This window comes from Dendropsophus ebraccatus, chromosome 3 (assembly GCF_027789765.1).
Source record: "Dendropsophus ebraccatus isolate aDenEbr1 chromosome 3, aDenEbr1.pat, whole genome shotgun sequence".
Lineage (NCBI taxonomy): Eukaryota > Metazoa > Chordata > Amphibia > Anura > Hylidae > Dendropsophus > Dendropsophus ebraccatus.
Window position 1 is genome coordinate 76062965 of NC_091456.1, and position 23532 is coordinate 76086496.

Genomic DNA, 23532 nt, shown 5'->3' on the forward strand with positions numbered 1-23532 from the left:
CGAAAGATTTGCGAACGTTTTGCGAACGAGCAACGATAAAAATAGGTCCAGGTCTTATAAAGCTATCAACGATTTCTCGTTCGATCGTTAACTACATTTCAACCGAACGATTATCGTTTAGATTTAACGATAATCTGAACTATAATCGTCCGGTGGAATAGGGCCCTAAGTAGGGGGTGGCATGGTAGACATAGACTTTCCTTGCTAGGAACTATAGGTTTAGGAAGAGGATCATGCTACTGTCCTAAATTCTAGTGATAGTGAAGGGAACTTTTCTAGGATGTGGATATGGTACCTGGAATCATTTGGTGACAGTTTAATTTGTTTTTGTACAGGTCATATCCTCCATACAAGTATAGTTCTTTCTCCTAGCAGGCTGGTTAGGGCTTCTTTTAGGCTCCTGTGCAGTAGGCTATAAAATAAGTCCTGTCACCCACTGCAAAAAAAAACAACACAAAAATCCATATCATATATCCTCACAGTTACTATGGTAACATGCTAAAATATGTCTGGCAACATTCTAACTTTCAGATTATTCCAAAAAATCGGTAATTGAAAAGGTTAAGGTCCAATAACATGCTAAACTTATCCAGTGTGAGGAAAATGCAAAGGCAATGTGTTGTGTATGGAAAGTATGGTAGAGATACGATTGTGATGGGTACGTGTTGTTTCTGGGCTGTGTGTGTTTGTGTGTAATATATGTGTTTGTGTGGTATCTATAAGTACGTAGCTTTGCTGGTGGTAGTTTGCGCTTACTACAGAAGAGGGCTCCCATTGAACAAAACTCTCTCTGACTTTCTTTGTTCGGCGTTAACTCGCTCACCCCTGATATATTAATTCACCAAGGAGTTATGCAGTCTATATCGTTTACCATCATATACCTTTTCTATAGAAAAAGCATGTCTGTACAGTACATCACCTAAGGGGACTTGCAAAAGAATGCGTTACATTAATAGAAAGGCTTGTGAGGAGTGTTCTAGATATACCATCTTACACGTGACTGACAGAAGCCATTGGTAATCCTGTTATTGGTAACTTCTGTGTCTCCGGTTAAGCATTCTCTGTGTCGCCCCATATTCCAAGGGCTGAGTATACTTCCTTCAGCACTGAAGCTTTTCTGCGGATACTCCATTACTGGACTACCCATGAATGGACAGGGAATTGTCACTACTGTAGTTATTGAGCTGAGGCTTTAGTTCTGGAATTGTTGGCACTAGTACAACATAATTATAATGACATTTTCATCCTTCTCAGCTATTGGGTGATAAAATAAAAAAGCAAAAAGTTACTAATTTTACTTTGGAATCCATAATGTTTCCACTTCAGCTGTTGGTCAAACCAGCATACCAATGTTTACAGAGTCAAACAAGAATCTCATTGCCTCTCTCTCCAGTGGTACGTGTACCGTCCGTCTTGTCCTCCTGGTTTACTATTGTAAGGTTGGGTCCACATATATCTGGTATATCAGGATGTTTTTTTTTTTTTTATTCCACTGCTGACCAAAATTGATACGCAATTGATTCAGAAATGCACCCACTGCCTTTCAGCCCTTTCACAATATTTCCTCCTGACATGAAGACCTGTTACAGCTGACAGACTGGATGTCAGGAACAACCCCATTGACAACAGTGGGATTAGTCCTGGCTTTAGTTTCCCTTTGGTGTTTTTCCAGATATTTGGGGTTTAACCCTATGAAGTACTGTACATCCTTTTCATCTATACTGTAAAAGACCTCTATGGACTAGCAGTGTGTGTCAAGGGGTTGTCAATAAGCTTCTCTGCCTTGGCAAGGATGTATAAAAAATATTGAATATAGAATATTTCCCCCATGTAAAGAAGGACCTAGTTATGTGTATCATACATACAGTATGCCAAGGAATAGTGCCTGAGATGGTATGGCTTCTGTCCAGATAAAGGTTCTGCTATGCTGTAATACATTATATGATAAAATGGAATGCATTTTTGGCCCAAATAGGACTCTCTACACCATGGAAATCGTACTTGACCTGAGTGTCTTTTCAGAGTACTAGATGCTCTGTACATTTTTATATTTTCTATCTGATCTGTGTGTTTTAATAATAAGGTCAATGGAAAATAAAGAATACACGTAAGAACAAAAGCTTCTCCAGTGTCAGATGACTCCTTCAGAGTATTGATGGAATATGGGAAAATTTCTTTTTTTAGGTTTGTTCAATTTGCCAATAGCATCTCAGGGCCAAGAATAGCATGTTATCCTATTTCACTGTCTCGGTGTGATAAATTACTGGATGAATTTGGCCAATGGGCAGCAGTGAAAATGTACGATGGTGACGCACAACGCCTCTCACTCAGCGCTTTTGTTTGATAATACGATTTGACCACTTATTGCACTCTCTCATTTTCGTTAAAGTGCCATTCCTGTCCTGAACAATGTGGATAGGCTACCTGCACAGTGTGACTTACAGAGCAGACCTAAATCAGCAGTAATGGTTTGATCACTGTCTTGAATGAAATATGAACCTTCTCATGTTTAACAATCATAACAATAGAACATAGGTAAGGTATGTGCAGATGGTTGGAAGCACTCAGTGTTTGTGCAGCTCTACCAAGTCTACAAGAGTGCTGTGTGCTGCTTGTCTAAAGCTTAGGGTTAGTTTGATCTGAACAAAGGTCCCTTTAATTGTTCTTGAGAGCAGATGGTGGCGAAATGGCAGAAATGAAATCTGCTTATTTTTTACAAGCTGCATAATGAACTCACAGATTCATTACAATACATTAGATTCAGATGAAATTATTCACGGTGGGTTGTTAGTATCTACATTGGGTGAAAAACGTATGACCACCTCTTGTACACTTTACTGCATTTAAATAAGCTATTTACAGCTTGTATGAAAAAGCTACATAAGTCTCTTTATCTAATACCTAACTACATGTTTTGTGTAGCATGGACGCTGTGTTTATTATATATGCATTTTAATAGGGCTATACAGCAGGTTGTCTGATTGGGTTAAAGTGTTGTGACCTTTTCAAGTTTCACCATGCCGATACCATGTTGGGCCATATATGATATTTTAGAAATGTGAAAAATGTGTAGCATACTTACAGACTAAAACAGCAGGAAGGAAGACATGAGACACCTATTAAGATCTCCTATAACAGCAGTTTATTACTTGCACTTTTTTCATGGAGCAACTTCAGGCTACGTTCAGACTTCATTTTCTTAAAAAATTTTTTAAAAAAATATCATTTGCCCATTTTACACTTCGAAAGACAGGCAAAAGATCAATCATTTTTTCGTTCTTTATACAGGAATGAAAAAAATAGTTCTAGATACAGTGCCACTCTTGTTCTCAGTTTGTGTGAGGTGTTGCAGCTCATTTCCATTGAAGCAAATGGATCCGAGTTGTAATACTATACAGGTGTGCTGCTGTTTTTAGAGGAAAGCATTTACCATAATGACTTACTAATCATGCATAATTCCTTTAAATTAAATGCACATTGTAATATTTACAGGCAGTTATTTTTGGGAAAAAAAGGGGGAGGGGGTAATTTTTAGAGCAAAAGGCAGCTACAATAAAACAGCTGTTTTTTGTGGGTAAAAATATGGGACTAAGAACTGTGTGAACATGACCTTATAGATAAAGTCTGAACCTTTAAAAAAAAAGGATAAAGATACTTTTTTTTTTTTTTTCATTAAAAAAAACTGTTTTCGTTGACTGGTTTTGGTCTGAGTGTTCAGACTGCTACAGGAGAATGGGGAATGGGCGCCTACTCCTGGCTCGGTGTCATTTTCTGACTGCATAAATTTAGGTTGAGAACATAGAGCCGGGAGACACTGTGTGGTGTGTGGGCTTCTCCCAGATCATTCTCCTGATTGGTTGCGTTGTGAATATGATGATCAAATATTTGGCATGTCGGGTACTGTACTCTTTAAAAAAAAAAAGAAAAAAGAAAAATTAGTGATACCTTGCTACAGTGTAAAATAATAAGAAAGCATATGCACCTTGCACTTCACTGTGGTCCACCTCAAGTTTCCTTTAAAGGGGTTCACTAGAGCTTTTTTTATTGATGGCACGTGATGATGTGTGTCCCAATTAGAATCTGTGCCTGCCAAGGTGCCATTTATCTGAGCACCAGTGATCGACCTGTATCCAGCCAACAATATGTCCCTTGTTTACCTGAGAAGAGCCCTCGGTGAAGCGAGAGATACCATCATTCCCCACTCACAAGCTGAGCAGTTTCTGGTGGTTATCAAGCTGTTGAGGGCATTGTCTACATTGGCTGCTGTCACTGTCACGTATCTGTCCTGCACACAGATTAGAGCCTTGCTTACCTCAGGAAGCTTACAATCATTTCCTTTTCTCTTCCAGTTAATGAGCAACCTAAAGTCTCTGCTACTGCGAGAACTTCTGCCCGAGCTGCAGAGGTGAGGCAGTGTGGACTCTCAGGGAGAAGATGTCTTACTGTACACAGCTAGGACTGCTCCTCTGGAAGAACTTCACCTACCGGCGGAGGCAAACTGTAAGTTTTATACCTTCTCTTATTTCACTTGAAGCTAACTTTTCCAGGTTTCCTGTCTGATTACCGTGCATCTCTCATTTACGTGTCATCTATGCCAACAGAAACAGATATAACTCGTGCTAGAAATGGAATTGATGTATTGTGTCCTTATGTTTGTCATTCCCATAACTTCATAGCCTTTCCATAGATCTGTCAGTGGACTTGCACATCTGCAAATGGTTGAATCTCCAGTTATGATATGAACCGCTGACTCTATAGTGCTTAGTAATTTTCCAACTATGCCTGGAACAGTAATGCTACTACTGGCAGAAGCATAGTGTGCTTAGAGATGTAGTCCCCCTAGCTATGTGAAATAGCCATTCACATAGCTCTATACCTACAACCAAGCCCAAGCATACTCTTACCGTGCATAGTCAATTTATGTATGTCTAAAAACCCAATGGAACTGTCAGTTTATACTACATGGAATTCTGGAACCGTGAAAGGATTTCAGACTTGGTCTCCTTGGGTATAACCATTATATTATTATGGCAACACTTGTTTATTTCTTTAACATTTAGATGCTCACCCCTTCTCTTTTACTGGCCTTATAGCCAAAGTGAAATATACTTCACCTACCTAAGCATGCTTTGCATCCATATTATACTTGTTTTTTTTTTACAAACCATGTCAATAGCCCCATAGATTAACATTATCCCCTATATTATGGTTTGTAAAATACAGGTGTAGTATGGAAGCAAAACATGCTTGTGTAAAGTATTCATGCATTTTTAAAAGGCTATGTTGATTTTTTTTTTTTTTTGCTGATGGAATACACCCATAGAAGCTTAGAGAGGGAGGTATAAAATATGAACTGCATGTGTATTTTTTTTTTTTTTTTTTGCATCCATGTGTAATTTATCTTCCTTCCTAGAAGATGGCCATCAGCATTTACTGGACAGAATTAGGGATGCAATAATGAAATAATACTGATGCCCGTGTAAATTTAATCATATCATGGATATATGCCCATGTGTTTGTGTGTGTCAAGCACATGTAATATCAGCATAGAAGGATTTGGTGTCATTAAGACATGTCTGATTTGGTCAATATGCCATCTGCTTCCAAGATTAGATAGAAATAAGGCTAAATACTAGTAAATGAAGTATGGCTTTGCACAATTAGTAGTTTAAACAACTGATCTCTTTATATTTGGTATCAATATAGTATGTAGAGATAGGACACATCAGCAGCCAAAGTCTCCAGCCTTCCTTTGCCTTTTTATCATTGTTGACTATATAACAAGGATATAGCGGGTCAGAGGTCACCACATGACTGTCCAAGTAAGCAATATTGTATTTGTTATTGCAGTCTATAATGCAGTTGTTTTTAGGCTATATTCACACACAGCGATTAGGTCAGGTATATGTGGTCTACGTTATCAGTTTACTTGTAGTCAGCAGGGGAATATGAAATTTTCAATATACAATAGTGATTTAATGATGCATGTAAGAGCCCTATTAAATTGACTGAACAGGCCATTGTCACTCTGTGGAATAGGGCCAGCAATCAGATCATCTATTATTTTCACCTGTCAAAAAATGATTAGCTCTTAGCTGCATATCTCTCCATGTAATAGGGGATGTGCAGCTGACTGATTGTAGCATAGGACCACACAACTGATCCAGGGATTGTTCATGCAGCCCTCTCGGCACTACTTGGAGGCCGCTGCTGGTTTATTGTGCACTGTCTCGGACAGGGGTATCAGGGGCCCATTAGAGGAAATGATCCTGGGGGCCCACCAATGAAGAACCGGTGAGAAACAACATGTCAATCAGTGTTACTGCAGGTTCTTAAGCTGGGGGCCCACCGGAGGATCCTCCAGTCCTCTGATGGGCCAGTCCAACACTGATTGTGCTGCTTGGATTGTGTAATATGGCCTTTAAATGATCCAGTGCACCATCCTCTGAATAATAATAATAATAATAATAATAATAATAATATGAGCGAATTTACAGTAGGTTAAGGTTTGCAAAAAACCCTGAACACTCCGCATTTGATTCCCGATGGCTGGAAGTAAACTAGGAGTGAAATGCCGAGCATTCAGGACTTTTGAAACCAAAACTTACTGTACATTTGCTTATTTCTGGTAACAAGAATAAACCCAACTCTGCTATTTTCTGGTATCAAAACATGAACCTATTTATATACATACAGGCCATTAACATGTTATATGCAAGAGATGAAAGCAAGAGAAGGCAAAGGAAGAAAACATTACCAATCTTTAGGGCTTTATATTTTTTTTTCATTCATCTTCTCCATCTGAAAGCAGAATGGGGGGGATAGATGTAAATGAGGTAGATCCCATGGATTTTAGTGGGGTCCATCATGTTTCCAGCATAGTGTCTGTCATTTGACTGCACGCTGCGTTTTTTTCTGGGGGTTCTTTGTACATTTTTTTGGCCAGTTCTGCGATTTGAGGCTCCAAACAGAGCCTCCGGCGCAGATGTGATCATAGTGTTACTTGGTATTACTCCTTAGATAGCCTTCAGATTTTTGTATTAAGGAATTTCTAGTATAAATCAATAGACTGAGTGTTTATTTTTTAATAGTGCTCAAAGTTCACAGCAGATAACAGATAGGTCCAACAATGCAAGTGAGTCACATTGTGTTCTATAGTATCCATATTGTGCTAGAATAACCTTTAAACCATTGATGTTGATTAAGATTTATTCTGCTTCATGCAGAAATTAAGCAGGATTGATGTGGAAAAAAGGGGATTTTGGAATGGAAGCACAAACTCCCATTGACTTCTGTGAATTCCTGCTAGCCGATTCTGCCTCAGGAATTGACATGACAAAAATAACTCAGATCTTCGTCAGAAAGTTTCATGCAGAAATTATTCTGAGAGTCAAGACAACCCCATTGAACTCAAAAGGAGACTTATTCCAGGTGGAATTCACATTGATTTTGAGCTTGAAATGTATCTTTAAATTACTCACTGTGCACTAGCCCTTAAAGGGTTTTTTAAGGATTTTTGTGTTGATGACCTATTCAATTTTTGGGATTTTGAGCTCCGGCACTCCTGATGACTATTGTTTGCTAGAACCTCAATGCCTGCAACACACGGCGAACCGAGCCAGAAACAAATGGCTTCAAACATTTTGTAGTGGACGTGCTTAGTTACTGCAGCTAATGCTGCGTTTACACGGAACGATTATCTTGCGAATTTGCAAACGCAGCGAACGATCAAGCGACGAGCGAGAAATCGATCATTTTGATCTTTGAACATGTTCTCAAAGTGTCGTTGGTTGCTCGCAAAAAAATCGCAGATTGTCCGTGTAAACAGTCGTTTACCGATTTAACCTATGTGCAAGATAGGCTTAAGCGATCGCATAACGATCACAAAACAATTTTTCCATACGATATATCGTTCTGTCTAAACGCTGATCGTTCTAAAAAAAAATAGTTACTTCGAAATCGTTAATTGTACGATCAGGCGAATTATCGCTCCGTGTAAACCCAGCATTAGCTCATCTGATTGAGGGGGCACCCCACTGATCACATGCTCTAGATCATCAGTTAATTAAGTCCTGGGAAAACCCCTTTAATTGGATATGTTATGGTCATATGTAGAAAATTATATTAGGTATTATGAAAAAAAACGAATTATTTTTATTATCTACAAATGTCATTGAACTACAATACCCACAACTCCTTTTATCTTCACTTGCCATGGCACTGATTTATGCCAGGTTGTTCATATGACATTTTGTTGAATGGGATAGAAGGCCAGGGTGAACTATTCCGAATGTTTGTCCTGTGTAAAGAAGAATGAAAAAGATATATAATTCTTCCATTCTTGGCAACATTACAGTACTTTTGTAGAATTGTAAATTCTTTTCAGGATATACCAACTTTTATCTGGATTCAGGGAGCTGAAGGAACAGGTAAAGAGAAACTGTAAAGGTAGAAATGTAGACTAAATAAAAAGAACTTGGTTATACAACCAGGTTTATTAACATGTATTTAGGAGCCCACCTACCATTTGTGTGTACTTCCTGGACAATCCCTTACTTCTGAGCTATCCTGTGTAAGACATACTTTATGGGCCCAACTCGGTTTCTAGGAGACTATAGTGGAGTTAATGCAGAGCACAAGAAAAGGACTGAAATGAAATTGGCAGGAGCCCTGCATATGCAGAGTGCTTTTATTTTTCCTGAAAAGGTTCCCCAGAGAGATCAGACCATCTCAGTTAACCTTCACACAGTTGACGGGATGCAGTTCTTGGAATTGAATTAAAGTGAGGCCCCTCTGTACTTAATGCTTTATGTAACTCTTTTACAATGTAGTTTAACATGTTCCTACCCAGTGCATATTATAGCTGGGATTACCTCAAGTCATGTATGTAATACAAAGTTAATGTGCACGTTTTTTGTTTTTTTTTGTACAGTTGCAGCTTCTGGTGGAAATAGCTTGGCCTCTCTTCATCTTCTTCATTCTAATCTCTGTACGACTTTCTTATCCACCTTATGAACAACATGAATGTAAGTATTAAGACAAAGCAAATACTTTGCATCTCTGGAATCGTACAAGACTTGGACATACATGGAATTTTGCATACTAGAAGTTTAAAAGAACGCATCTGACTTAACATGTTGTCCAATCTGAGTAGCATATTATAAAGCAGGAAGAGATGAACAGACTGATATTATAAATTGCAATTCTTATTTAAACTCTAGTTCACCAGTGGGTGGTCTCATTGACAGCTTTCTTGTATAAGACTGCATACAGAAGTAGCTGCCAATCAGTAAATGGGACCACCCACTGGACTCCTATCTCCAGATTGAGCAGGAATTAAAATGAAAATATTATAGGTTATACTAAATATTTTTCTCCTAAACTATATATATATATATATATATATATATATATATATATATATATATATATATATATCGTCAAAGTTTTGTCCTGCTCTATGACATGACTGCAAATTCAATTTCATATTTCTATATGAAGGGTTTACTTTAAGACTTATTCTTATTCTTCCTATCTGTCTGTGATCAAATATCTACCTATTAGCATCAAACATATTAACTAAAGTAGTGATATAAAGCCTCCGTAGTTTCAGTTCTTCTACATCAGTTTTAGATTCACTTATATTTTCAAGCCCTTTTTGTGCAAGTAGGGTTCCGCTCTAAATAGTGTGTAATAGTATATGTTGTTTTTTTGGCCCCCAAAAAGTGGCATGCAAACAATAATGTCTGATTTTACCTGTCCTCTAGTCTGTTCCGGTAATTCTTGGGGGTTCCATATGTTCTGCCACATCTACCCTTAGGCTTTGTTCACATTAGTTCAGGATTGCTTTGAAGTAAGGAAGCCTGGGGATAAGGTAACAAATTTTAAATGCTAGTGGAAAAGGACAACAGCCCCAGCCCGACAAAACAAGTTTTTAGAGCGGTATCACTACATGATTTTATGCTGTTGGCAATGCAGGCTTTTCCATAAATAAGTATTATTTTTTTTTAAATCTGAGACTTTTTAATGCATTATGTCAGTCCTATAAAGGAGTACAAATCTTGCAAAGTTCTTTCTTTGGACTGTAACCTTTTTTTGCCATCTTTACACTGTACACAGATTGGTATTTCCTGTTGACTCTGTCACAGGACAAAGGGGTTTAGGACAGTAAACATGAAAAGAGAACCAAAAAGCACTTCTCTCTGTAACAGTGACACAGTGAAAGAGCCTTTATCTTGTATTACCACCTCCAGCGTGCCACGTTCAAGGCTCAATGATCAGATCTGTTCTATCCCCATCATTTTCGGCCATTTTGCCTTTTAAACGCAAAGCCAGACTTATTCATCTGTCTGAGACCAATATGTGCCTGATTTTCGTCTTGGACAGGCAGCAACCAATCACAGCTCTACTTTCCTTTCTCACAATGGGCTGTTATTGGTTGCTATCTGTCTGGCACATTTATTTGTTTTGGACAGATTGATAAATCTGCGTAATAAACTATACTTTTTATTTATTTATTGCGGCCTGTGGTCCTAGTATGCTACATACCGTAGAGCAGTGTCACAATAGTTATAGAAGTATAGAGCCATAGGAAGATATAATGGTCATAGTATACCCCAGATTTATCAGTGGTATAATAGTAATAACAATAATAGTAACACCAGCAATAGTAATAATAATAATTAATTTTATGGTGCTAACAGATGATCAGTTATTACAGAGATACATGCTAATTATTTACTCAGTCTATGAATTATTGCACTTTTGGTTCCTGAAAATACGGATAGGTCCAACATTCACCAAAAAGAGCTTTCATGGAGTGTGCTTCTTATGTTAGGACAGGTCAATGCAAGCAGGGCAAAGAGTACTGCTTTACTAGATCACAAAATTGCTTAATTTTATTTGAGTTTACTCTGTTTGTTCAGATGTGGGCTTTATCAGTTTTTTAGTCACTCTGACCTGTGTAATCAGTACGTATCTGCTGTTTGTAAAGGAAAAAAAAAATCTTGCTCAAGGTCTATCAGCATGGTTTATGCTAACAGCCCATGCAATAAAGTACACCTATTGCATCTTAACTAGTAGCTGGTTTGACGACAACTTGTTCACAACTTTCTATTCTTCCCAATGTTGCTAGCATTTCTATGGGCTGTATCTGTTGTTGTCCATTTTTGTCAACTTTAATTAGTCCCTTTAGTTTCAACAAACTTTGCATAGTTTAATAGTACAAGCGAATATAGGACTTGCTTTAAGTATGAGAGCCTCTAAGGCTTGATTTACAGCTTAGACTGCTCATGACTACTGTCACGGCCGCGGCGGCGTCCCGTGTTCCGGGCCACCGCCGCGACCTCCTCCTGCCCCATGCAGCCGCCGGGGTCCTTGTGCAGGGACCCGACGCTGCTGCTAGTTCGGCCCCTGGGGGCGCCTCACCTCTCCTCCGCTCCTGTCTCCGTCTGTGCCGGCCGGCGCGCGCGTCCCCGCCTCCTAGGGCGCGCGCGCGCCGGCTGTCTCAGATTTAAAGGGCCAGTCCGCCCCTAATTGGTGTTGCACACAATCACTCCCTATAAATTCCAACCCTGCCCCACTACAGGTGTTGGAGCCTCTACATGCTTCCCATAGCGTTTGGCCCAGCTCCCTGTTGTTCCTGATTCCTATCCGCTACCTGGTCCCTAGTCCTTGTTCCTGGTTCCTGCTCCCCTGTCACACCATTGCTCCTGTGTTCAGCCTGACTCCTGCGGTTACGCCTACAGGCCTCTGCCAGTACCATCTCCTGCCTACTGCTCCTGCCACGCCTCGCCCACCGTCACTAGCAACCAAGCCAGGGGTAGCGACCTGGGGGTCGCCTGCCGCAGCAAGTCCATCCCACCTTGCGGCGGGCTCTGGTGAATACCAGCGGCCCCTTAGACTCCGCTCCCTGGTGAGGTTAGTGCCATCGCTGGTGACGGTCCAGTGGATCCACTACTCCAGGCGTTACAACTACTCTTTAATGCCATCCATGCTGCTGGTGCTTCTTAAAGTATAGAGAGACAGGAGAGCAGGATCCCAACTTCTGTGTGTCCAGCATATGGGAACCGCCATAGAGGTTATGTTCCATCCTCTAGCTCAGGTCCAACTGAAAAAATAAGCTTGCAGAGCAGAAATCTGGTTAAAAAAAGCTATATGCAAGTTATATAATGGTTAGGAGCGTTGCTCCTAGGACACATGACAGCTTTTTCTGAAATGACAAGTAAGCTTTAGTGTTCTTATGGTATCCATACACATAAGATTAGTCAGTAGAATTAATTCAATGATTTTTCTCCATAGAGAAGCAATGAAGCAATTTATAACAATTAATAATGAACGCTTGCAAACTAGACCTTTTGAGAATGACCTGAAATTGTTCACCATAACAGACAGAACGATAGTTGTTAGTTACAATCATTACTATGATCATTTACTCCTTCTGATCTCAGCAAGATAATGACCGATATTCCATGTAATAGGCCCTGACACATGATACTTAATGCACACAGCAGGACCACAAGTCATTTGAACTCCATACCACATGGAAATTTGGTTTTGTATGGAGCTCTAAAACATTTGGGTGCGTGGGGGCTTAAATTGATAACAATAACAAAGTATGCATATAGTATCCAATGGATTATTATGTGATCACTGACATTTCGTACCGTTTATTCATAGCAATGAAGACGTGTTCTTGGAAAATGCTTGCTTAGTGCCATAGTTGCATCTCCCATAGAATTTATCTCACTGTGCATAGTTAGTTTTCAGCAATCTGCAAAATAAATATCATTTTACTTACTTCTTAGAAGTTGACATGCATAGCATCGAGAGAATTAAGTAGGATAATTTCATTTTGGAAGTTTGATTTACTGTCTTGTAATATTAGCTAATGCACAACCTTTTTAGAACTCTTTCTTATGTGCAGACATTTTCATCTTGTGACACCCTAACAGCAGACGTCATTGTAGTGAGATGTTGGCCCTTCTAGCTGTGTTACCATTGAGTGCTGTAGCTTGCCGTTTCTCCTGTACACCTGCTCTCTGGAGGGGTTATTCAATTATTTTCCTAACTAGAATCTTTGTGTACAAAGTTGATGTTTTTTTTTAATTGTTTTGTTCTTCAACAGGCCATTTTCCAAACAAAGCTATGCCATCTGCGGGAACATTGCCATGGGTACAAGGAATTATTTGCAATGCTAATAACCCATGTTTTCGATACCCAACACCAGGAGAGTCACCAGGAGTTGTTGGAAATTTCAATAGGTCAATGTAAGTGAATGTACTTGCTGTATTTCATTATATTATTGTTACCTTGCTACCTTATGTCCTAAATTGAGCCGGTTTGTACTTATATTGTATTGCTTTATTGTAAGTTTATGTGACATTAAGAAAGGGCAAGTATTCACCTATTGTTTTGAAGGGATTATTTGGTGCATAAAAATTTATACCACCTTCCCTTATCCCACACCACTGATGCTCAAGAATTCCTTGCTGCTGTAGGAAATACCTGCTCAACCAATAACAGGCTGAGGAGAATCACTGCTCTGGCCAATAATTGGCTGAGCAGCATTTCTAGCATGTTGAAGAGGGAAGCAGTAAGCAGCAGGGGATCAGGGCAGGAGAGTAGAAGCTGTTTATTTTTTTACTGCCTGAGGCTTTAAAAAAAAAAATGTATACACCAGACAACCCTTTTAATTAATTTCCTTGACACATCCACCATATATCTTCCAAAACTAAAATTTGAAGGGTGTATACTGTGCTTTGTAGAGATGAGCGAATCGCTCTTCTAAACGAAGCAAAGCGCTTTGTTTGATCAGTGCACCGCTCATAAAGCTCAACTGTTTTTCAATGCTGCTCTGCTCCCTGCCACTCCTACAAAGGATGCCAGTCCTGCTGAAAGTACATTTAGGCAACAAAGTTAAACAGTTAAAGGGGTACTCCAGCGGGGGGGGGGGCACTTTTTTGCTGGGACCGGGGAGGAGGTGGCTGAGGGAAAAGACGTCCACTCACCTCCCCGGAAACCGGGCACCGGAGTGCCGTGATGCGGGACCCGCCACTGGAACCGGGGAGGTGAGTGGACATCTTTTCCCCCGGCTACCTCCTCCCCGGTCCCAGCAAAAAAGTGCCCCCCCCGCTGGAGTACCCCTTTAAGATGTATCATAGTGCAATACAAAATTATGAGGTATATATTTCTAAGTATTGCTTTTTGCATAATTTTAGAGTTTCCCGGTTGTTTTCTGATGCAAGGAAGTTGTTGCTATACAGTCAAAAAGACACAAGTGGGAAGGATTTGCATAAGTTTCTGGCAAGTCTGCATAGATTTCGGGGTACAGGTAAGTTATCATTTAAATGTATGACTCTTATGAGATATGCAAAAGATTCCTTGTGTACTTATTCACGTGTTCTGTAAATTTGTCCATAATTTCGGATCTGCAGTTATGGACAAATTTATGCCTGATTTATTTCTATTTGGCTATACACAATTTCTGGATCCACAATCTGTTCTGCACATGTCCTAGTTGGCCAATAGAAGTATATGGAATCAACAATGCAGATCACCTCATCATCTTCCCTATTTTTGCAAAGATTGCGGATGTACTACGGACAATTCTTCTCTTTTTTATTTTTATTTTGTGGATTACAGACATAATATACTCCCTGAAAAACTACTAAACATGTGAATGAGTTGCTGAGACATATCTATTCTATGATCTGCAGTGATGGTAAAACAATTGTTAGTAGAAGGATGAGTAGATGGGGATCCTGAAAACCTAAAAAGATTACTAAAAGTAATGGGCTGAGTACATAGCTAAAAAAAAATGGTAATTCTAAAAAGAAATGCATTACTGTATATTCAAGTGCGGATCCATCAAGTTCAATCTGTAATACTACGGTGTTGATCCTCGACTTTTAGGTTATGTTCCCACAATGGGATTTTAGAGCAAAATGACAGCCATCTATTGATAATGATGGCCACAAACATTCATTAAAGGACAACTCCCACAAAAATTTTTTTTTGCTCATTTAACACACATTACAAAGTTATATAACTTTGTAATGTGGTTAAATACCCGGCCTGGCCCCCTTCCCCCACTTTCGGACCCCCGACCCCCCACCCCGGAAGTTAAGGAATGTATACATTACCTATTACGATCGTCACGGTCCTCTTCTCCGGGGCGGCATCTGGTGACGACGACGTCAGAGCCGAGGGGCGGTCCGGGTCTTCTTCCTCCTCGGCGTCTTCATGCAAAGTGAATGGGGATGAAAAGGCTGCTGGTGCACATGCGCACCAGCAGCCTTTTCATTGGCTGGAGCGCATCACATGGCTTCCAGCTTGCTCAGCCCTGATTGGCTGAGCTTGCTGGAAGCCATGTGATGCGCTCCAGCCAATGAAAAGGCTGCCGGTGCGCAAGCGCACTGGCAGCCTTTTCCATCCCCTGGACCCGGAAGTTGGAGACATCGCTGGATGGCGGAAGGCGGCGACGGAGAGGCGGACGGCGGGCGAATCGAGTGGCGATCGTCACCGGAGAGATGGTGAGTATGGTGTCTGTGTGTGTCTGTGTTTTTTTTTTTTTTGGGGTCCCGCGGGAGTTGTCCTTTAATCATGGCCATCATTATAAAAAGATGGTCACCTTTTGCTCTTAAATGATGGCACATTCCTATAGTGAGAACATTAATATAGGAAAATAAACCCATAGATCAGTAGCCCATTTCCCACGTATACATAACTGTTTTTTTAGGAAAGACATTAAAGGGGTAGTGCGGCGTTTAAAAATTATTCACTAAATAACCCACATTACAGAGTAATACAACTTTGTAATGTGTGTTATGTAAGTCAATGGCCCCCTTTCCCGTGTCCCCCCACCCCCGGAAGTGTGGTGCAGTATACTCACCAGAATACTGTTGACCCTGGCCGCCATCTTGGGTCAAACGACGTCATCTTCAGGAGGCCGACCTGACCCCTCCAGCGATGGGATCAAGCTGCTGCCAGACACCTCAGATAGTGGCTTCTATAACCTGGAAACAAAAGGATGGAGCATGTGGAAATCCAACAGCCTGATCCTTTTTTCCTGAGACATCTACCACCGGTTAAAAGTTGAGACACCACTTTACACATTAGATGATCAGCCAGTCCTGCCGCAATTGTTTGGTCAGTCAACATTAATGTAAAGTCTTGTAAAACCATTTTCAGCTATCTTTACCCCAAGTGAATAGTCTGGTTAGATTAACTTTCGTTATGTGGTTGTTGATCCATTCCCTAGGCATACATACAATGGTGCCACCTTGTTTTGGCTGTCAATGAAATAGTTACTGCTCCTTGCCATCAGTTTTGTCAGGGCACTCTCACCAGTAAAGGGAGCAGCTGTATTAACATTGACATTTCTTTTTTAAAGTAGAACAAAAAAAACTGAATCAGATGTGCATACCACTTTAGGTAAATGGCTACTTTAAAAAATGTAATGTTTTTGTTGTTTCATATAAGGAAAGAAGAAACTATTAAATACTTTACTAGCTGTGTATCCTACATGTATCTGTTAGTAGTAGAACCTTCATCTCATTGGTTTCTACCAACACTGCTGAGTAGTAGTTTGTGGCTTAAAGGGAACCATTCACCCCGTGGCCCCCGGCAGAAACTGACATACAGTGACATAAAGGTCAATATACTTACCACATCGCTCCCGGTCCCGTCCCGGATCCCGTTGTTGACACGGAGAAATCGCCGATTCTTCTTCTCCCGCCCATTATGGTAATGAGCTGAGATGAGTCCAACGTCCATAGGAAACGACGGACGAGTCCAACTTATTCATGAGGTCCTCTTCTCGTCGCCGCCCATCCACGCCTCCTGGAACTTGATTGACGTCTTCAGTCTTCTGCCGAATTCCCGCGCAGGCGCCGCTGCGATGGTCTCGTCACCTCTTCTGCGCCTGCGCGGTAAACAGGATACGTGTTCGAGCCAATCGGCGCACGCGCAGTAAACAGTGAAGCTGCGGAGCGGCTTCAATTGTGAACTGCGCATGAGCCGAAAACGACTGTCACGGCGCCTGCGCGGGATCCGGCGAGAAGAAAGAAGACGAGGAGGAAGAGGACCTGGCGTCAATCAAGTGTCGGAGGCGGGGAGAAGGCTGGATTTCGGACCCGGCGGCGCTCATTACCATAATGGGCGCGAGAAGAAGAATCGTCGATTTCTCCGTGTTAACGACGGGACCGGGAGCGATGTGGTAAGTATATTGACCTTTATGTCACTGTATGTCAGTTTCTGCCGGGGGCCACGGGGTGAATGGTTCCCTTTAAGGTCAGCCTAGCGGAATGTCTTCCTTTTATCAGTCATTGATAAACAGTTTACTGAAATGTGCATATAGTGCAATGTACAATCAGTACAGGGCAAAGGGCTATTGCCTAACAATTGCATTTGTATATCGTTTTAAAATAAGAACCCCTACAAGTCCATTTAGGTTTGGGGATAAGTTGCAGAATATTGTATAAAATTAGTTGATAAGCTTACATGTTATACAAGAGAAATAACATATTAAAATGAATATAATACAGTTATAATAAATTAATTGTAAGTGTCCATAGTGAGAATAGTGAACATACTATATACAGCTACCCATTCAGATAGCCGTGTTATAACTAGTGAGATATACTATACACGAGTGAGGAAAAAATACACAGCAACTTTCCTAATATTTTCTTAGAATCAGCTTGCTTACTCTAAATTCATCTATCACATGATGATTCAGCAGCATGAGATCAGTTTCTCTTCTGCTTTGGGTATGGTATTAGGAAATGTATTTTCTTTAGACCAGAGGTAACTGTTGTGTAATTGCTACATCAGATTAAAGTAGAATTTTGGTTTAGAAAACTTATAAATACACTTTTAGGCCATGTTCATACATAGTATTTACATCAGTCTTTTGGTCAGTATTTTTTTCAACCAAAATCAGGAGTGATACTGACAATACAAAATTATAATGGAAAGATGTGTGTCGCTTCTGTGTTTTTAACATAGCCTTAGGGTGTTATGAGGGCCTTTACAAAAACGCCAGGTCAGAGACCAGCCACAAAAAACACCATGGTCTTAACAAGACTACATTGGCAACCTAGTTAATAAATGATGTACTTCCTCCATATGAAAGACCTAATTTCAAAGCAAATGTACCATCCGGTACATCGCTGCTTTTTTTCCCACCTTAGTTGATTGGTGCTAGCGCGGGGATGCTGGTAGCGCAGTCCTTTTTTTTTTTTTTTTTTTTTTTGGACGCTGCCCGTTCCTGCACTCTGCGTCAGTCTTTTCCTGAGCAGCAGCCCACCTTGGAGCACTGTGGGCAGCCCAGCCACCCATCCAGATGGAACCCTCTCCCCTCTGTGGCATGGCTCTATTGATTCTAATGTATTGCTTTTAAGGTAATTTTCAATGCAACAACAGTTGTTGTTTGACACTCAATAGAAAGACCTTTTTATTTTTGAGTACAGTGTGAACCTAGCCTAAATGATTGACATTTTAGTATCTTAAAATACACATTTAAGCAAGCTATTTGGTTGCCTATAACCTGTGTGGTTACAAAGTGTATACTTTTTATATACTGCAGATCCAACACTTATGAAGCGATCCAGTTCTCCAAGTACCTAAACTAGCTGAACTGCTGTGGTGAAGGGACACAATATCTACAGTATATTTCATAGAAATCCAGTGGAGGTTTTGTTAACTCCATAAATGAGGTCTCGATTGCCAACCTTACAAGAAACTTTTACAGGGTTCAAGAATCCTCAATGGATAGATAATTCCAATCAGATAAAAAGTATTCTTTTCCTGTACATAGTGTCAGATGTGGAACTGATGACAAAGACAAGATAAGACAAATGACAGACACAGCAGAAATGAGACCTGTGACTTATTTAGTTAGGACTGAACACGATCAGCATGTTCCTCTTTCCTCCATTCTACATTTCGGCTTCACATTTTTGGATGTTTACCTAATGTTTTTTTCATGGTCAGGCTTGGGGCTGAGTTGAATAGTATTGCTCAACATTCTCCTTTCACACATATAACTTGGGTTTTTCTGGAACAAATAGTTGTCTGAGGTCATTCATTTTCACAGTACACTGCTATATTCTATTCTATCTTGAAGCTATCCATGGTAGTGAGGCAAAAAGGATGATAAAGATTCCATGAAAGTGAGCAGTGGTTTGTGAGACCACACAGTTTGATTTTGGGTGAATATGTGGTTTATCTCTACTTTCTTTTTAACATTTGAGATCTCCCTTGAAGCCAAAGGTGGTACTGAGGCTGGTTTGCCTCCCAGCTTCAAAGCCTGGATTTCTTGGTTATAGCGTCAAAGTAATGAAATGTAGCTTTCTAGTAAATGTGTGAATTTGTGGATTTAAGACCTTAAGGTATATTCACAGCTGCAAGTCTATAATTCTCATGTTACCTTGTTTCCTTATCCCTGGTCTACCTGTGGTCCAGTTAAATCTCCTTTAAAAAAAAAAGACTATTATTTTTTACAAATGAATTAACTGGGAGTTGTTTCAGCCCATACTATATGTTACCAAAGGGTAATGAGGGTTATATTTGTGATAAAAAGGACTGTGCAAACATTTTAGGCCGGTATGGAGAAATTGCTGGACAGTAATAAGGGTTTTATAAATAGAACTGTTAAGCGTTTTTTATATCAATTCACAAAATGCAAAGTAAATGAACAGATGAGAAATCTAAATCACATATTTGGTGTGATCGCCCTTTGCCTTCCAAACAGGGTCAGTTCTTCTAGGTATACTTCTGCACAATTTATAAAGAAAACTTGGCAGGGAACTTGTTCTAGACATCTTGGGGGACTAGTCACATATCTTCCATGGATGTAGGCACTGTCACTGATGTTGAGATCAGGGCTGTATTGGGGCCATATCATTACTTCCAGGACTCCTTGTTCTTCTTTAGGCTATGTTCACACAACGTCAAAAAAAAAGAGAAAAAGCGTCTGCCTTTTCTATTTAAAATGACATCCGTTTCTCACTCGATTTAATTAACTTCAATGCAATGTATCGAAGTCAATGAAATGACGGACGTCCAATGTACACAGTGTATAAAATGACGGATGTTGTCTGCATGGTCTTCAAAATAATGATCATGTCAGTTATTTTCAGATGTCTATAACAAACAGTGAACGTTATTTCTTTAGTTGTTTACACAATTTTTTCTTTTTTCACCGACTTTTCCCTGTTTGTACTATTAAATTCAATAGACTTTTGAATTAAAAACAGACCCAAAGGGCAATTAGTTACCCCAAACCAGAATAATGTACCAACAGCTGTTACTGCACTGACCGGCGGCCATATTTAAAATTCTGATTCATTAGTCCAGAACACCTGCTGCCATTATTCTGCTCTCCAGTTCCTATGTTTTCATACATAAGTCACCTGGCCATTTTATGTCAAACATATGGCCCTTTGGCCTCAGTTCTTCCCCCTAGTTTCTCTCGGTTCTGAGCTGATGGTGTTAGGGATGTGATATTTTGTATATTTAGTGCAGCCATTACAATATGGTGCTAACCTTCTAAACAAGTAGAGAAATTTACATTCCTTACAGCTTACATAAGTAAACACTAGTGCTACTCAACTAACTCCTCTTGTACCTCAGCCAATGAAGTACTGACACGAGACTTAGTAGAAGTATACATGCCCCCAGGGTATATAAACTGGCTGCCATCTTTGAATAAAGGAGGTCCACCTTAACCATCACTGTGTCAGGGTGTTTGATTCTCAGTGCGCACTATAAACTTGTAATTTGGAACAGACAGTCAATATGACAGCACTCTTTATGTGCATCCATAACAATGGCATTGCCGGATATCTTCTTTCATATATTTCATCTGCTGCACTGTTTCTTTGGTGGACTACTGCATCTATGGTTCTCAAAGTTTCCTGTTTCTTTGTGCGTTCTCAAAAAAGACTAAACAGCGCTTGAAATCTTGAAAGATTTCTCCTTTGTTCATTTATCTTGCTTTTTGGTAATTGATAAACCTAAACTCCTAAACATCCTTTTTAAAAGCATTCTAACTTTGCAGTGTTTTCCCACACCTGCCTTTAAAGCTTTGCACAGTACTGTATATGCTATAGGTGTTGCATAGGAATACATTTTAAACACTCATCTCTTACCTTAACGACTGCCCATAGACATTAGAAAAGTCTGACATTTGAATATGACGTACCAGCCAACACCAAGAACACATGATGTTGTGTAGATTGTCCGATATTTGCTCAATATATACCATACAACATTGTCACTGAAAAACAAATTCTAGGTTGATGGAAACTCAATATGAGTACATTAGTTTGGCTGCATCTTTGTGACTCGCTATCACTGTTGCTGGTGTGTGTATATATATATATATATATATATATATATATATATATATATATATGAGTCTAGATGATGGAGCACTATTAGAGGCATTTAAAAAACTAAAACCTAGCTATTATCAAAGTCTATTTAGCTTGTATGTCTTCTATACTGAGAAAGTCAACATAGCTTATTTTTGTTTTGTTGTGTAATCTTTCCAATCTCTTTTAGAGAACAGTGGAAATATCAATGCCCTCGTAGTAAAAGGAAATAGATTGATCTTGGGTGTAGCCAAGAAGTTGCCTGTCGTTCTTATTGGATGTATTTTAGTTGTGGGTCAAAAGCAGCATTTAAGGTAAAGTAGAATTCTTACAAAAATAAAAAATCACAGACAGAAAAGGGAAGCGGGAAAATAATAAAGAAAGTATACTTATCCATCCCTGTGTCCCCACAGCGCTGCCTTACTGCTGGCCTCTTGCAGCTTTTGCTGCTGCATCACATACCCGATTGATGGATCGCCCGCTCAGCCAATCGGTGACTGGGGCATGACATCGCTGGAGTCACTGACTGTCTGAGCAGACAATCAATCAGCAGGGCCATGACGTTGCAGTAGCTGGGCTGTGTCGTACCAAGAAAATTACATCTAACGGCTTTCAGAGATTGGTAAGATCAGCGCTAGGGTGGCATGGGGATGTTCCCGCACCCCACTGCCTGTCTGTCATTTGTTTATTTTTGTGGGACTTCTCCTTTAACACCATGTTTGCAGTAGGGTGTATATATGACAGGTCAGTTATTTAGTCTGCACCACCTAGTCTCCTGTGATGACCTTTCTGATGAGTTAAAGAAGAATCTGACTAGCACAGCAAACATGGACTGGTTTTCTGTTACATAGAAAAGAGTACAAGGTCTGTAGTACAGCTCCCTGCAACATTGTATGACAGGTGGCGTCCAACACTGAATCCATTCCACAGACACATTTATCTATTGGAAAAACATTATCACTATCACAGTAAATATTTTCTTTGTATATCATAATTATCTACATGCATCCCATCCATTACTCAATGAATAGGTAAAGATAGCCTCTTGTTTTGGATTTCTTATATTGACGGGTAATTACATTACAGGGCTAGAAGTTGAAAGAAATTGCATCAATATCTTTTGGCTCCTATCTCAAAAAATGTAGAAGATTTTCTTTTTGTTGCAAATTTTAAAATTGAGGGTATTACTTGGAAAATGAAATTGTTTCCAAAAGCCTGAGAATTCCCTAGCCCCATATACATTCTCTTTGTTTTGGCTGCCGGTGGGGGTAGTGTAGGAGTTTACTTCATAATTTCATACACTGAACTCAATCCTAGTGTGCAGTAACCTCCAGTGCTTGCTCTAGTGGTGGTTAGGTTTTATAAATAGAACTATGCAGGAGGCTCCTAGGATATAAAAATCCCTTGGGTTCCCTTGCCTCCTAGGCCTAAAAACTTACGAGTCAAGTAATAGTTTAAGAACAAAGTTTGCGACTTCTCACTTATTGCATTCATTGAAATGTCCCCACAAGCTTAATAAGAAGTACTGCAGAAATGTAAGGTTAACTAAAATAATAAATTTAAAGATAAAGAAAATAACTACACTGTAAACACAAAATCCAAACATGGCATACAGGAACAGTACTTCAAATGTCTTGTACGTTAGGTGTTATGCACCCTTAGTCATTGCATGCTGTGCTAGAGTATATAACCCAAAACGTGTAGGACATTTGGAGTACTGTTCCTATATGCCATGCTTTGGTTTTAATACCCCTTAATAAAATATGACGCATTCATCAAACGTTCTGGGCCAGCGTAGCTTCACAGTATGTCAAAGGGAAGCTAACGTAATTTTTAAAAGTGCCACTGCAGTTTTTGAGCCAAAGCCAGAAGTGGATTCAAAAGGAATGAGAAATAGAATGGAAGGACTAATACTTCTTCTTGCTGAATCCACTTCTGGTATTGGCTCAAACTCTAGTGGAATTTTTTCCAAAAAACTGCTTTGTGATTCCAGCGTTAGAATGTCTGTCAGCAATGCCATCACTCTTCTCCCACAGCCGCAGTCCTTGAACTGCACCACCCTAGGAAATAAATGCATTTCTTGTCATCCTTTGTTTCATCTTTCATTACATATATCTTCTCACAATCCCCTTTTTTGCCCCCCCTGTGTAAT

The 23532-nt window shown here is 39.9% G+C and overlaps 1 protein-coding gene across 5 annotated transcripts in view; it reads left to right on the forward strand.

Moving 5' to 3' along the window:
• Window positions 1-23532, forward strand: part of ABCA1 (ATP binding cassette subfamily A member 1) — a 314953-nt gene that overhangs the window by 244076 nt on the left and 47345 nt on the right. For 4 of the 5 annotated variants that reach the window (XM_069962027.1, XM_069962025.1, XM_069962029.1 and 1 more), the window contains exons 2-5: window positions 4350-4500; window positions 8933-9026; window positions 13127-13268; window positions 14220-14332. In XM_069962027.1, the coding sequence (XP_069818128.1) occupies window positions 4435-4500; window positions 8933-9026; window positions 13127-13268; window positions 14220-14332 (415 nt within the window). In that variant the 5' untranslated portion in view covers window positions 4350-4434. The remainder of the gene's footprint in view (window positions 1-4349; window positions 4501-8932; window positions 9027-13126; window positions 13269-14219; window positions 14333-23532) is intronic. The other variant, XM_069962030.1, reaches the window with a different exon arrangement.